General features: G+C 43.9%; 1 protein-coding gene across 1 annotated transcript in view; it reads right to left on the reverse strand.

Moving 5' to 3' along the window:
• The window catches only part of GPAT3 (glycerol-3-phosphate acyltransferase 3), an 88,579-nt gene that overhangs the window by 14,773 nt on the left and 59,915 nt on the right, over positions 1-13,891 (reverse strand). The window contains exons 7-8 of the mRNA XM_068233517.1: positions 7,817-7,932; positions 5,959-6,014 (exon numbers count right to left, since the gene is read on the reverse strand). Coding sequence (XP_068089618.1) covers positions 5,959-6,014; positions 7,817-7,932 — 172 coding nt within the window. The remainder of the gene's footprint in view (positions 1-5,958; positions 6,015-7,816; positions 7,933-13,891) is intronic.

Consider the following 13,891-nt stretch of genomic DNA (forward strand, 5'->3'; position numbering starts at 1 on the left):
TTTTTTTATAGCTCAAAAGCTTTTTGGCCCCTTCAGGAGCTCCCTGGTCAAGTCAGACTTAAGCAGGCCATACACTGATTTTTCCTGTCGACATAAGGCTGATTCGATTGCTCTGATCAAATTGGTGAGCAATTGGTACAGCATTTGGCCTGATCAATCGAACAATCAAGTGACTTCAGGTGCAAAATTTTAGTTGATCGGCGGTGGATCAGGAACAAGCGGCGTTCAATTCCATGACCAACAAAAGTGCTCTCACCTGTCTGTGTACGGCCCGGTCACTGCTTCTCCCCGGCGATTGCTCGGTCTTCATTTCCATGTCCCTGGGTGCCTGTGTGACGCAATGCAGGGGATAGTCACTAGGGGCTTCTAGTGGTCACAGTGCCCCTAATGTCTGTCCCCTGCATTACATCCCACATGCGCAGGGTACATGGATGTGAAGAAGATAGAGAAGCCGCTGTGGAGAAGCAAAGACCAGGATAACATGGCAGAGAGGTGAGAACCACAAAGAAGGACCCGGCAGGCAAACAGAATTTAAAAGTTTTTATGTTGAAATCGATTGAAAATCTGTGTGCACTGTGTGAAGGCAATCGAGCAGATAGACCGCTCTTTGATCAGATAATGATTGGAGAGTGATCTACAGCGGCTTGCAAAAGTATTCGGCCCCCTTGACGTTTTCCACATTTTGTCACACTACTGCCACAAACATGAATTCATTTTATTGGAATTCCATGTGAAAGACCAATACAAAGTGGTGTACACGTGAGAAGTGGAACGAAAATCATACAGGATTCCATTCTTTAAAAAAAAACAAAAACTGCAAAGTAGGGTGTGCGTAATTATTCAGCCCCGAGTCAATACTTTGTCTTTTAGGGTATGTCTCTACCAGCTTTGCACATCTAGAGACTGAAATACTTGTGCATTCTTCTTTGCAAAACAGCTCCAGCTCACTCAGATTAGATGGACAACGTTTGTGAACAGCAGTTTTCAGATCTTGCCACAGATTCTCGATTGGATTTAGATCTGGACTTATACTGGGCCATTCTAACACATGGATATGTTTTGTTTTAAACCATTCCATTGTTGCCATGGCTTTATGTTTAGGGTCGTTGTCCTGCTGGAAGGTGATCCTCCACCCCAGTCTCAAGTCTTTTGCAGACTCCAAGAGGTTTTCTTCCAAGATTGCCCTGTATCTGCTGGCCATATCAACCAGTGTATGGCCACCTTTAGGTTGCTTGCTTCATTGCTCAGTATTTGCAAAAAATAAAAGTAATGGAAATTGGAAAATAAAAATGTGTATATACATACATATACTTGTTAATATATATTGTGGGTACTGTCCTTTAAAACTGAAAGGCAAAAAAGTGCAGTCCATGTAGTGGGTGTTCCACTATACCCATATAATCTATGTTGCAATAAGTACTGGACTTTATGTAATATATCAAAAAAATTGTGCAAGAATGCAGTGTTTCAAAGGTTACCTTTGAGACTCTGCATTTTTGCTAAAATTTTTTGATATATTACATAAAGTCCAGTACTTATTGCAACATATACATACATATAGACAGTGAGTCTGTGCTAACAATATTAAAGGCGCTCCATTAATAAATGAGGCGAAGAGCCATAGGTGAGTTGAGAGGCTTAAAGAGACTCTGTATCATCAAAAACCTCCCCTGGGGGGTACTCACCTCGGGTGGGGGAAGCCTCGGGATCCTAATGAGGCTTCCCACGCCGTCCTCTGTCCCACGGGGGTCTCGCTGCAGCTCTCCGAACAGCCGGCGACAGACCCGACTGTCAATTCAATATTTACCTTTGCTGGCTCCAGCGGGGGCGCTGTGGTTGCTTTCCGCTCCGAACTACACGGAAATACCCGATCTCAGTCGGGTTCGCTCTACTGCGCAGGCGCCGGAAACTTTCACCTGCGCAGTAGAGCAGACCCGACGGCGATCGGGTATTTTCGCCTAGCCGTCAGAGCGCCTGCGCAGGAGCCAGGAAGGTAAATAATGTCGTCATCTTGTACGGAGGGCCGCAGCGAGACCCCTGAGGGACAGAGGACGGCGTGGGAAGCCTCATTAGGATCCTGAGGCTTCCCCCACCCGAGGTGAGTACCCCCAGGGACGTTTTGACGTTACAGATTCTCTTTAAAGTATACCTGAAGGGAAAAAAGTGCTCTGGGCAGATCTTTATGGCATGTAACACATTAAGATGCTTATGCACATTTCACAGGAAGAGAAAGTTGTTTTATTAAATCCCAGCCCCCACTCGAAGATGTATCCGAGGAAGGTAGAAATGTTCATATCTTTAAGATTTGGGAGTACAAGACCTCCTTTCACTCTCGTGGCATGAAGTTTGATCAAGGAAAGCTGTGAACGCTTCCTGCCACATAGAAACCGTGAGAGGATGGACCGAAGTTAGCATAGGTCTACATTTTTTGTAAGTAGTGGTAAGGTGAGGAAGAGGTAAGCCAACTTTGGGAGTAAGATAGATTTGAATAGGTGGACCTTTTGAGAGAGCAAGGCTGAGCTGGGACTCAAACGATGCAGGGACATAATTACAGAGTCGATATTACTAATGGTTAATACTTTGATAGAGGTGGGCTGTATGGGAAGGAATAAATATGCCCAGATAGGCAATTGGCTTACATATTAGTGTGATTCTTGACACTAAATATAGGGTTAATCCCCTTAAACCCTGCATTTAGTGATAACTCCAAGGACTCCATGATTGAAGTCGCAGGGCTGCACACGAGCAAGGTGGGATAAACACATCAGGCTCTGATCTGGACTAAAAAAAAAAAAAAAAACAAAAAAAAAACAAACAAAAAAAACTTTACAGCAAGGAAATAACACTGCTAAAAAGCAATAGGAAACACTTGACTATATTATTTAGCGTAAGGCTAAGTTCACAGTGGGACGTTAAAGTTGCGCGTTAAAACAGCATTTAACGCAGAATAACTCACTGCAATGAAAAATCAATGCCCTGTTCACAGTGCACACGTTGCGTTGGTGTCTAACGCTGCACGTTAAGTAAAAGTACTGCATGCAGTGCGTTATACACGTTATTAGCTGCGTTGGACTGTTTGCACATGCTCAGTAATGACTTGGAAGCATACTTTTCATTGCCTGTATTTTTTACTGTATCTGCTGTATGCGACGGTAACGCTGCGTTGCCACTTTTTGGGCGCGTTGCGTTGTAAGCTTGCGGTGCGACTTTAACGTGGCATCAAAACGCAACGTCCCACTGTGAATCTAGCCTAACATGCTGTAATTAAATCTAAAACAATTTAGGCAGACTGACCCTTTTACATGTTCAGGATTTACAAGGACTTTATTTAGGAAGTAGAGATGATCAACAAGATGCAAATAATTTATCTGTGCATTCAAATTGAATGCAATTGTTATGCATCTTGAACATGGAGCAATAAAAATTGTCAGAGAGTTATTGGGATTGGTCCTATTTCAAGCTGCACTTAGTTTATATTAAATTGTGAAAGCAGGGAGAAATGATTTTCATTTCAATCATCCAAGCTGGGAATAATGTTTGGGTTGCACTATGGTTGGCCAGTTGATCTGGTCAGGCATCACTAATAACGTGTGTATGTACCTTAAAGATATTTTTATGGCGAAAAACAAAAAAGCATTACAGTTTATTGAAATCCTAAAAAACCCACTGAAGTTTAACTTGATTTCACTTTTGCAGAAGGCACTTGAAAGGGTTAAGCCTCAGCGTTTACTGTATGAAAACGGCCTTGAAAGAGTTCTCCTGCAGTCTATTCACAGTTGCTGATAAGACAGTTTGATCTGGCTAAACAGAGTGATAAATGAATCTCTTCAGCAACTATATGTAGAATAAAGACTTTACATTGGCCTCAATTCACTAAGCTTATCTTCTGTCTTTAATAACATTTCTAGAGTGGTCACCATGGTGATGAGGCATGTCGTATTCAGGAAACATCTTACCTCAGGCAAAGCTAAAGTTAACTCTTCTGTCTTTAAGTTAACTCTTCAATCCTTAAAATAACTCCACAGTTAAAGACGGGCTGTTTAACTGCGTGTGAAAATAACTACAGAGGAGGTAACAAATACAGAGGAGGTAACTTAAGGAATTAAGTGATAAGATAACTCTCTTACTGTGTGGAGGTAAGTTTTCTCTTGCCTTATCTCCAGCATGATCTTAGTGAATTGAGGCCATTGTGTGCAGTGCAACAGTTCGGATACGGTTTAAAGGGAAGGTTCAGGGAAAAGTTTAAAAAAATAAAAATCCATATCCACTTACCTGGGGCTTCCTCCAGCCCGTGGCAGGCAGGAGGTGCCCTCGCCGCCGCTCCAGAGGCTTCCGGTCGTCTTCGGTGGCCGACCCGACCTGGCCAGGCCGGCTGCCAGGTCGGGCTCTTCTGCACTCCAAGGACGGGCTCTTCTGCGTCCCACGCGGGCGCGCTGACGTCTGCGCAGTACAGCCCGGAGGACGTCCGATGACATCAGCGCGCCCGCGTGGGACGCAGAAGATCCCGTCCTTGGAGCGCAGAAGAGCCCGACCTGGCAGCCGGCCTGGCCAGGTCGGGTCGGCCACCGAAGACGACCGGAAGCCTCTGGAGCGCCGGCGAGGGCACCTCCTGCCTGCCACGGCCTGGAGGAAGCCCCAGGTAAGTGGATATGGATTTTTATTTTTTTAAGCGTTTCCCTGAACCTTCCCTTTAAAGGACTTCCGAAACGAGGAGGATTACAATCTATTTACTCACTTGGGGCTTCTTCCAGCCACTAGCAGCCATTTCAGTCCTTTGCAGCAGCCCCGGTCCTCTTCTGTGTCCCGCTGGTTGCCCGTAATGATCACACGTCATCTGGCATGTACTGCACCTGCGCAGCAGGCTGCTAGGGGCTGGAAGAAGCCCAAGGTGAGTAAACAGATTGTAATCCTCCTCGCCTCGAAGGCCTTTAAGAAAATCTGCCATCAAGAGGTATGCAGCTGGTGCCGATAAAGTACTATGGCTGTGCCATCAGTGTCACATTAAATGTCTTCTGTTAGCAGGAGTATTTTGAATAATTACCTACAATGCCCAGGATAACAGTGTTGATAGCTTAGAGATGTATGCAGAATTTTCCTACCGTTGCAGATTTAAATATGCTTGGTGTAATTTGCCTTCTTAAAGGGAACCAGAGAGGAACGGGGGGTGAAAAAAGGAAAAGATTTCATACATACCTGGGGCTTCTTCCAGCCCCATAAGCCTGAATCGCTCCCACGCCGCCATCCTCAGCTTCCTGGATCCGCCGGTACCGGGCCCGTCACTTCCGGCGGACGCGGCCAATTGTTCGCATCACAGGGGCTCTCTCCATACACGTACGCATGCGGCTGTGCAGTAGGCAGCCACATGCGTATCTGTATGGAGAGAGCACCCTGTGATGCGGAGTATTGGCCGCGTCCGCCGGCCGACTCGCGGCAATGACGGGACCCGGTGGCGGCAGATCCAGGCAGCGGAGGACGGCGGCGTGGGAGCGATCCGTGCGTATGGGGCTGGAGGAAGCCCCAGGTATGTATGTGTCATCCTCTCTGGTTCCCTTTAAAACTGAAGGAAACTTGCAATAATTCAGCTATAAGTGAACATTTGTGGTTACCCACAATGCACCAATACTGCCTTATCCCGTAGAGCCATATCGATCCCTGCCATGTACTGATGAGGACCAAAAGTCTGAAACAGGCTGTCTACATGTGGGGTTGATGTGGCTGTGTAAATTTAAAGCTATAGGCTTGCTATATACACACCAGCTTTTCTGGATGCTAGCCTGGCTTACAGGGACAGAAAGAGATAATTTGCATATTCAGCAGTGATGCATTGTGGGTAACCACAAATTTTTGCTTTTTTTTAGTAGGAGGGCTTTTTGGTGTCTTTTAGCCCCCTATACATTCCTAGTGGTTTGGGTCACCCCGAGCTGCTTGGTTACTCGAATTTAAATATAAGGTACCCACCTTCAGGGAAAATGAGAATCGGCAGTTTTTTCTTATCCAAAGCATGTTCACGCAACCTGTTAAAAGAATGGTAATTTGCAGCTGAACTATAAAGCTTTTAGCAGTACATAAAAAAAAAAAAAAAAACTCACAAGAGCAAAATACAGCAATATTAAGAAAAGTTAGTATATCCGAGGCCAAAGAAAAAAAACACTAAAAACAGTTGCCCAAGAGAAGGGAAGCCTCTGGATCCTGCAGAAGCGTGCCATGTCCTCCTTGCCTCCACTGTTGCCATGTACAGACCCTCCGAACAAATCTGACAAGAGCTTGTCAAATAGGTTATGTGGCCACACTCTTCTTCATGCACAAGCATGGCCATACTAAGCCTGTGCGAGTACAACTGTGCCTGCGCAGTAAGCTGGATCTGCTCATCCACAAGTGGCTCCGTGCTACTGTGCAGGCGCAGCCATGGTCATGCATGAAGGGGACAATGGTCCCTATCTTCAAGAGGATCCAAGGCAGCCAGATAGTCTGGAGGAGGATGTGGGATGCCCCTGGATGATCCACAGGCTTCCCTCTTAGAAAAGTATTTCCCTTTTTTGCCTTAGGTTCACCTCACATTCTCTTTAACACAAGTTACAAGTAAATGCTTGAATTATATACAACATTCTCCCAAGCACAGATGTACGGTATTTGGTGAAAATACAGCGCTAGGTGCCCGTTAACTGAGGTTCACATGACTTACCAACATAGTTGGCCTGAAACTAGGTCTTAAAAGTCCTTAGAATGCTAATAAATCAGTTCAAACCGTAGAGCATATATAACAAAGTCATGCTCTAAGAGTAGATAATCCAAGCAAATGGTGTATTCCAAACTTTGCAGACACACATACTAAGGCCACTTACTTCAGGGGTCTATACAATTGACTCCATATATAAACTGTGCCTATACACAAGAACTGGTTACCGCTTTCTAAAGCAGTCAGCTACAGAAGATGCAGCCACCGATTCTTAGTTTCAGTGTATGTGTGTCAATCAAATTGGATGTGTGAATCAGTCTTTAGAGATTCCCTGAGCTGGTAAGGCTTCTGAATTTCAGGTGATGGGCACCTAGCCATAGACAAAGGATTTTCATTACCGTGGTGAACTCTATATGCAACTTTCAAAGGATCTTTTTGTATATAATTGTGAATGTAGCAGAGAAGCCTTCTTCTCTCATCAGCAACAATAAGCTCTTTGGGAATTCATTGCAATCAATTTAGGCTAAATACTGTCTCCAGGCACAGATGTAAATAGACTGGCAGCCTAGCAAGCAGTGTGCCTAAAGACTACCTTTGTTCAAAACGAGACATCAACAGCTAAGATTGGTCTGGTGATCTCAATAAGCTGGCTGTATAGGCAGGGTTGTTGATACTTTAACCAGCATTACCATGGTAACCAGACTACACTAGGACAAGAACACAGAAAAGGTTCTGTGCTTCAGGTGAATGCTGGTGAAGAGGATCCTGACTAGAGGTGTTCAATAAATTTCATATTTTTCCAACTTTATGCAAATTGCACTGCAACTTGTATGCAGTTTAAAATTGTATGGATTTGTCCCATTTTACTCTCCATACAAACTGCAACAAAATGTGTCCTAAGTTGGAAAAATGAATCTCTACCCTTGACCAGGTATATTACAATTTACCATCTGCAAGGCAGGTTGCTTATTGAAAACATAAAAACTAAATGTGGGTTACTTGAACTAAACATACAATAACTAATTGGGGTCATCAACTGCTGACGTGCATAACTGTCTTTATCTATGCAACTGCTTTCTTAGCCAACAGCGTAATTCATAATGGCACTCAATTTTGATTTGTTGAAGGAAACCTATATACCTTTTTGTGACCAGGTGGCGATCACGCATTTCAGAACGTTCAAACCATACGTGAGGACATGCTCTTGCCATAGCTCTTTGGATAACACCCATAAGTCCTCCATGGACCTGTCCCACCTGAAAGACCAAATAACATTTGAAGCATTTGAAGTAACACTGTGGTGAACAAAGCACATCTATTGTTATTGTTCTCATTTCCTGCGAAAAATATTTATACTTTATTTTTAGTTGAATGATAAACCTCTCAAAGCTAAATGTTTTATTTTGTGGTTCCAGTCCAGACATGGTAATATATGCTGGCTAGCAGTGGTCAAGTATACTCTGCCAACAAGAGCAACTTATTTTTACAATGCGTCTGCCTATGTAAAAATAGATTACAGAAAATATGTTTCGTATTAAAAAAGTATGAAACAGATTTCCATTCTACTTGAACTCCAAATAACTTGCCAGATCCGTTCCTCTCTTATAAACTTCAGTTCTACACAGCAACTGCTGTGTCTGTCTGCCCCCACAAGGTGTCACTCTTTTGCAGCTTCACCTACACCTACTCAGAGCATACACCACTGAAAAAAAGATCTGTGCATTTTGCAAAGTGTGGTTTGCTAGGCACATGTCATACTGGTGATAATGTCACTATTCATTCAAACAAACAGAAAAAAAAAAAGTTTTTCTTCTCTTTTTCTTTTTAACTGAGCACTTTGTTTTATTTCCCAACAGGTTGATGTCTGTGGGGTCCATAATTAAAAGGAGATTCCTGATTCCACAATAAGAATTATCCCCCATTCATCAGTAGTAGCTTCTACTAAGGCACGGGAGGTGGGCATAAGCCCATTGCCCATAACATTGGACAGTGTATTTTTTAAAAAAAGGAGGAAGTGTTTTCTGCCCCCCTTCCTCCTAGAGAACCCAAACCCAGATATTCTCTGGTATCTGGATAAAAGGTTCATACGACAGATGGGTTCAAACAGATTTAGAAACAAAAAAAGAGTCGGGCAGGCACTCTATGTGAAGCAGGACAGTAATGATGCATTAAGCTCTCAGCGTGATATTTAAATGTCCAGTGTGTGCTCTAAACTCAAGAGATAAGCGTTGCAAAAGTAGGAGAGGAAAATCTGCTTGGCACTACTCGTAATATTTATTGCCAAAGAAGTACAAGACATTCAAAAGTCCATTGACATAACAAGTGTATACTTATCATGGCTGGCGGAGGTGTACTGGGATAGCAGTGGGTGCTAGTGGGGCATGGTCTTTATTTAGAAACAGATTATTTCGATTCTCTAATGAAGGGAAAAATCAGGACCAGGTGGATTGTGAGTACTGCCATTAATGTACATGATGAGATCTTCTGTGTAATTGTGTTCCGCTCACTTCAAGTACACTACACAGAAAGGATAGATTCTGGAGATGTGCTAAGTAAACAGATTCAAAAGCTGAAATATTGTGACTGAAGCCAAAAGACAAAAAGGCAACCAAGGCTGGTGCTTAGGGCTAGAGATGTAGCGAACCTTTCGCCGGCGAACGGTTCCAGGCGAACTTTGGGGGTTCGCGTTCGCCTGGACCAAGCGAACTTTTGCGGAAGTTCGATTCGCCCCATAATGCACTATGAGGGTCAACTCTGACCCTCTGCATCACAGTCAGCAGGCACATTGTAGCCATTCAGGCTACACTAAGCCCTGGAGCCCCCCCCCCCCCCCCTTATATAAGGCAGGTTTGCCGGCCATTACACTCACTCGTGTGCCTGCTAGAGACAGACTAGGGACAGCTGCTGCAGACTTGTTCTCCTAGGGAAAGATTAGTTAGGCTCTTGGTCTTGGCTTGCTCCTGGCTGATTGTTATTGCTAAAATAGCACCCCTCAACAGCTCTTTTGAGAGATAATGTTTTCCAGATGTGTTTTTTTTTTTTGGTATGTGTTGCTCACTGACATTATACAGCCCTATCTGTTGCAGCTGGACCTTGGTAATTGTTATTACTGTGCCAGCCAGACCCTGCCTAACTATCTATACTGGGACACCTACCTATGCCTACCTAACTACTGGGGCACCTACTTACCTATACGGGGACACCTACCTACCTATCTACCTATACTAGGGGACCTACTTATGCCTACCTACCTATACTGGGTCTCCTACCTATGCCTAGCTAAGTACTGAGGCACCTACCTACCTATACTGGGACTCCTACCTATGCCTACCTACCTATACGGGGACTCCTACCTATGCCTAGCTAACTACTGGGACACCTACTTATGCCTACCTACATACAAGAAGATAATAAGGTCGTTGCTTCATTGTGGACAGACCAAATTTGATCAGCTGGACAGTCACTGTTCTATCATTGAGCTACCTCAGCCCGGCAACCATATGGGCTTGAAAAACGCCACGGACTACACTCTGGCCATGGTGCGCACCAGTCCAGCACGGTTGTCACTACGCAAACAGCTGTTTGCGGTGCGTTACACAGTGAGTTTGGTGCGTCAGTGTGAAGCAGAACTCTAATTACACTCCCTGATTGATTTATACACATGCAAGATGTTTGAAAGCACTTTAGGCCTGCAATTTAGCATTCAATGTCATTTCTGCCCTTAAAACGCTGCTTTGCGTCACATCCAGATTTTTCCCCGGGTCTTTGGGCATGTATCCCACTCCCCTATGCCCCCCTCCAGGTGTTAGACCCCTTGAAACATCTTTTCCATCACTTTGTGGCCAGCATAACATTTTTCTATTTTTCAAAGTTCGCATCCCCATTGAAGTCTATTGCGGTTCGCAAACTTTTCCGCAAACCAAACCTTCCGTGAACGGGGTTCGCGAACCGAAAATCGGAGGTTCGCGACATCTCTACTTAGGGCATGAATGTGATCTCCTCTGAGCAACTGCACCCACCTCACCTTATTAAAACAGGGTAAGTGCAAATAATGATATAAAATGGCCATACACAACTGGATATGCTTGAAGTGAACACAGTATTACTTTGTTGCTCTCTATTACATTTCTTGAACAGTAAAATCACTCCTATGAGCAAGTTTGGGCTAAGCGCTAAGGAAAATATACCATTTTATTTATTACTTTTAGTACTAAAATTTTTTTTTTAAACCAAGAAAAAAATATGAATCCTGGCAAATTAAAGTTGATTTTTGGGAGATCCACTGGAGTTTTGTGCTAAAGCATTTATGTTATAAAGAGACACTGAAGCAAAAAAAATAAAAATAAAATAAAATAAAAATATATATATATATATATATATATATATATATATATATATATATATATATATATATATATATATATATATATATATATATATATATATATATATATATATATATATATATATATATATATATATATATATATATATATATATATATATATATATATATATATATATATATATATATATATATATATATATATACATAGATTTGTATGTGTAGTACAGCTAAGAAATAAAACATTAGGTGCAGAGACATAAGTCTAATATTGTTTCCAGTACAGGAAGAGTTAAGAAACTCCAGTTATCTATGCAAAAGAGCCATTGAGCTCCACGACTTTCAAAGTCACAGAGAGCTCGGTCTTCTGAAGCTTGTTAGCTCAACTGTCAGTCACTGTATTGTTTTTTTCTTCAGTAGAGGGCAGGTAAATAGTTCACTGGCCTGCTCTGTAAAATCATTTAGAATGCTGAGTAGTGTGTAAACTGCAAATATTAGAGAATGATGCAATGTTATAAAAAAAAAAAAAAACCCACTATATACTGTAACTGAAAATTAAAATATGAGAATATGTTCTTTGCTACTAATGTTCTAGTAATTATCCCTACTACACAACCAATTCATCATAATTTTTTTTTCTTCACTTCAGTGTGTCTCTTAGGGCCCGTTCAGACTGCACGCGTTTCCAGCCGCGTTTTGGAAACGAGTGCAGGAGGCCGACACGCACGACATCCGACAGTGCATAGAGTGCACTGTCTGATGTTCAGACTGCATGCGTTCCGGACCTGTGCGGTCCGGGAACGCATGCTGCACGCAGATTTTGTCAAAAAGCGCAGCTGTCCCATTCACTTTTCAGTGATTGGATCAGCCACGCAACACACACAAACGCGGATGGCGTGCGTTCGTACGCGTTGCGTTCCGCACGCATGGCCATCCGCATTTGTGATCTGAACGGGCCCTTGTGCACACGCATTTGAAATATCTGATCTACAGGTATCGCTGTATAGGGCGTTATTCATTACTAAAATATAGCCAAACGGCAATAATGAGGGATATAGATTGGGTATTCTGTCCGATCTAACTGGCGGATCAACTAAGACCACTATTGGGCACATTTCGTGCAGTCGACCGGTCGTGTAGAGCAGCGTTTTTCAACCGCTTTTCCGCGGGATGTTGCCTGGTGTGCCGTACAGGTCTGGCCTCTCGCTCCTCCCCTCCCCGCGGCCGCCGCTCCTGGCACCTTATGAGTGGGCGGCCGCTTGTCCGAATAGATTACCCCGTAGTAGCCGCTCTCCTCTGTGGCATCTCCTATTACAGCAGCGCGCGCTCGGCGGCTGCTGTGATGACCAGGAAGCAGTACAGCGGTTCCCATGGTAACGGCGATGCATATCGCCGCTACAGGAAGCCGCTGTACCGCTTCCTGCTCATCACAGCAGCCGCCGAGCGCCCGCTGCTGTAATAGGAGATGCCACAGAGGAGAGTGGCTACTACAGAGGAATCTAATCGGACAAGCGGCCGCCCGCTCATGATAAGGTGACAGGAGCGGTGGCCGCGGAGGGGCACACCATACTAGTAAGCTATATTGGGCACTATACTAGCTATACTGGGCACTATACTGGGGCACTACCTACCTATACTGGGCACTATACTAGCTATACTGGGCACTACCTACCTATACTGGGCACCATGCTAGCTATACTGGGCACTATACTAGCTATACTGAGCACTATACTAGCTATACTGAGCACTATACTAGCTATACTGAGGCACTATACTAGCTATACTGGGGCACTATACTAGCTATACTGGGGCACTTTACTGGCTATACTGGGGCACTTTACTGGCTATACTGGGGCACTACCTATCCATACTGGGACTATACTAGCTATACTGGGGCACTATACTAGCTCTACTGGGGCACTATACTGGGGTAACTATACTAGCCATACTGGGGCAACTAAACTCCCTATACTGGGGGCAACTATGCTAGCTATGCAGCCGCACTCCAGCCCCCCCCCCCCCCCCCCATAGCCTTCTGCGCACGGCACTGTCCACTAGGTCGCGCAAACACCCGGAGAAAAATTTGGTCAGAAAGTGTTCCCTGGGCCGGAAAAGGTTGGGAACCACTGGTGTAGAGTGTCGTTCAAATGACATTATTTCAGGATTTGTGTGCATGCCATGTGAAATGACACTTCTGCTTGCACCTTCAATATTTGATCATAATTCTTTGAAATATTGGAGTGTATGAATGTCAAACTACGTTGTTTCTTTTTGCCGGGCAAGGCAATTTAAGAGACGTTGCTCGTGTGTGTGCACCAACTGTAATCTAGTGTGTGTGTGTACAAACCTTTAGGCTTAGGTCACACTAGATATCTGTATGGCAGAGATAATAGACTCCAGCTGCACTAAGTTTAGGGGTGGCACCTTGGGCTGACCAAGCTAAACCCGCAATCTCTGTGGCAAGCCAGCATCATGCACCGACTGGAAAGCAGACTTGTAGGTGTTTGTAACAGTGATAAAAAAACTGGCACTGCTAGCAAGCCAATTTTTATTAGTGTGGTACCAGCAATGTGCAATTTCATGTCAGAAGCTTAGACTCTGCAATCCTTCAACCTTTCTGGCTTTGATTCCCCCCCCCATTGATGTTCATATACACTGCAATCCTTCAACCTTTCTGGCGTTGACCCCCCCATTGATGTGCATGTGTAAGTGTTTACTTAGAAGATATTCAATATATTGCACCATTCCACCTTTTTCTTGTCTTTAGATTTAACCCCCTTTATTTTGTGTTTTCCCCTTGCTTTATTTATTTATTACATTTGCCATGCAGCAGAGCAAATTTATCTTTATGACCCCTTCTACCACTGTCT

This window comes from Hyperolius riggenbachi, chromosome 1 (genome assembly GCF_040937935.1).
Source record: "Hyperolius riggenbachi isolate aHypRig1 chromosome 1, aHypRig1.pri, whole genome shotgun sequence".
Taxonomy (NCBI): Eukaryota; Metazoa; Chordata; class Amphibia; order Anura; family Hyperoliidae; genus Hyperolius; species Hyperolius riggenbachi.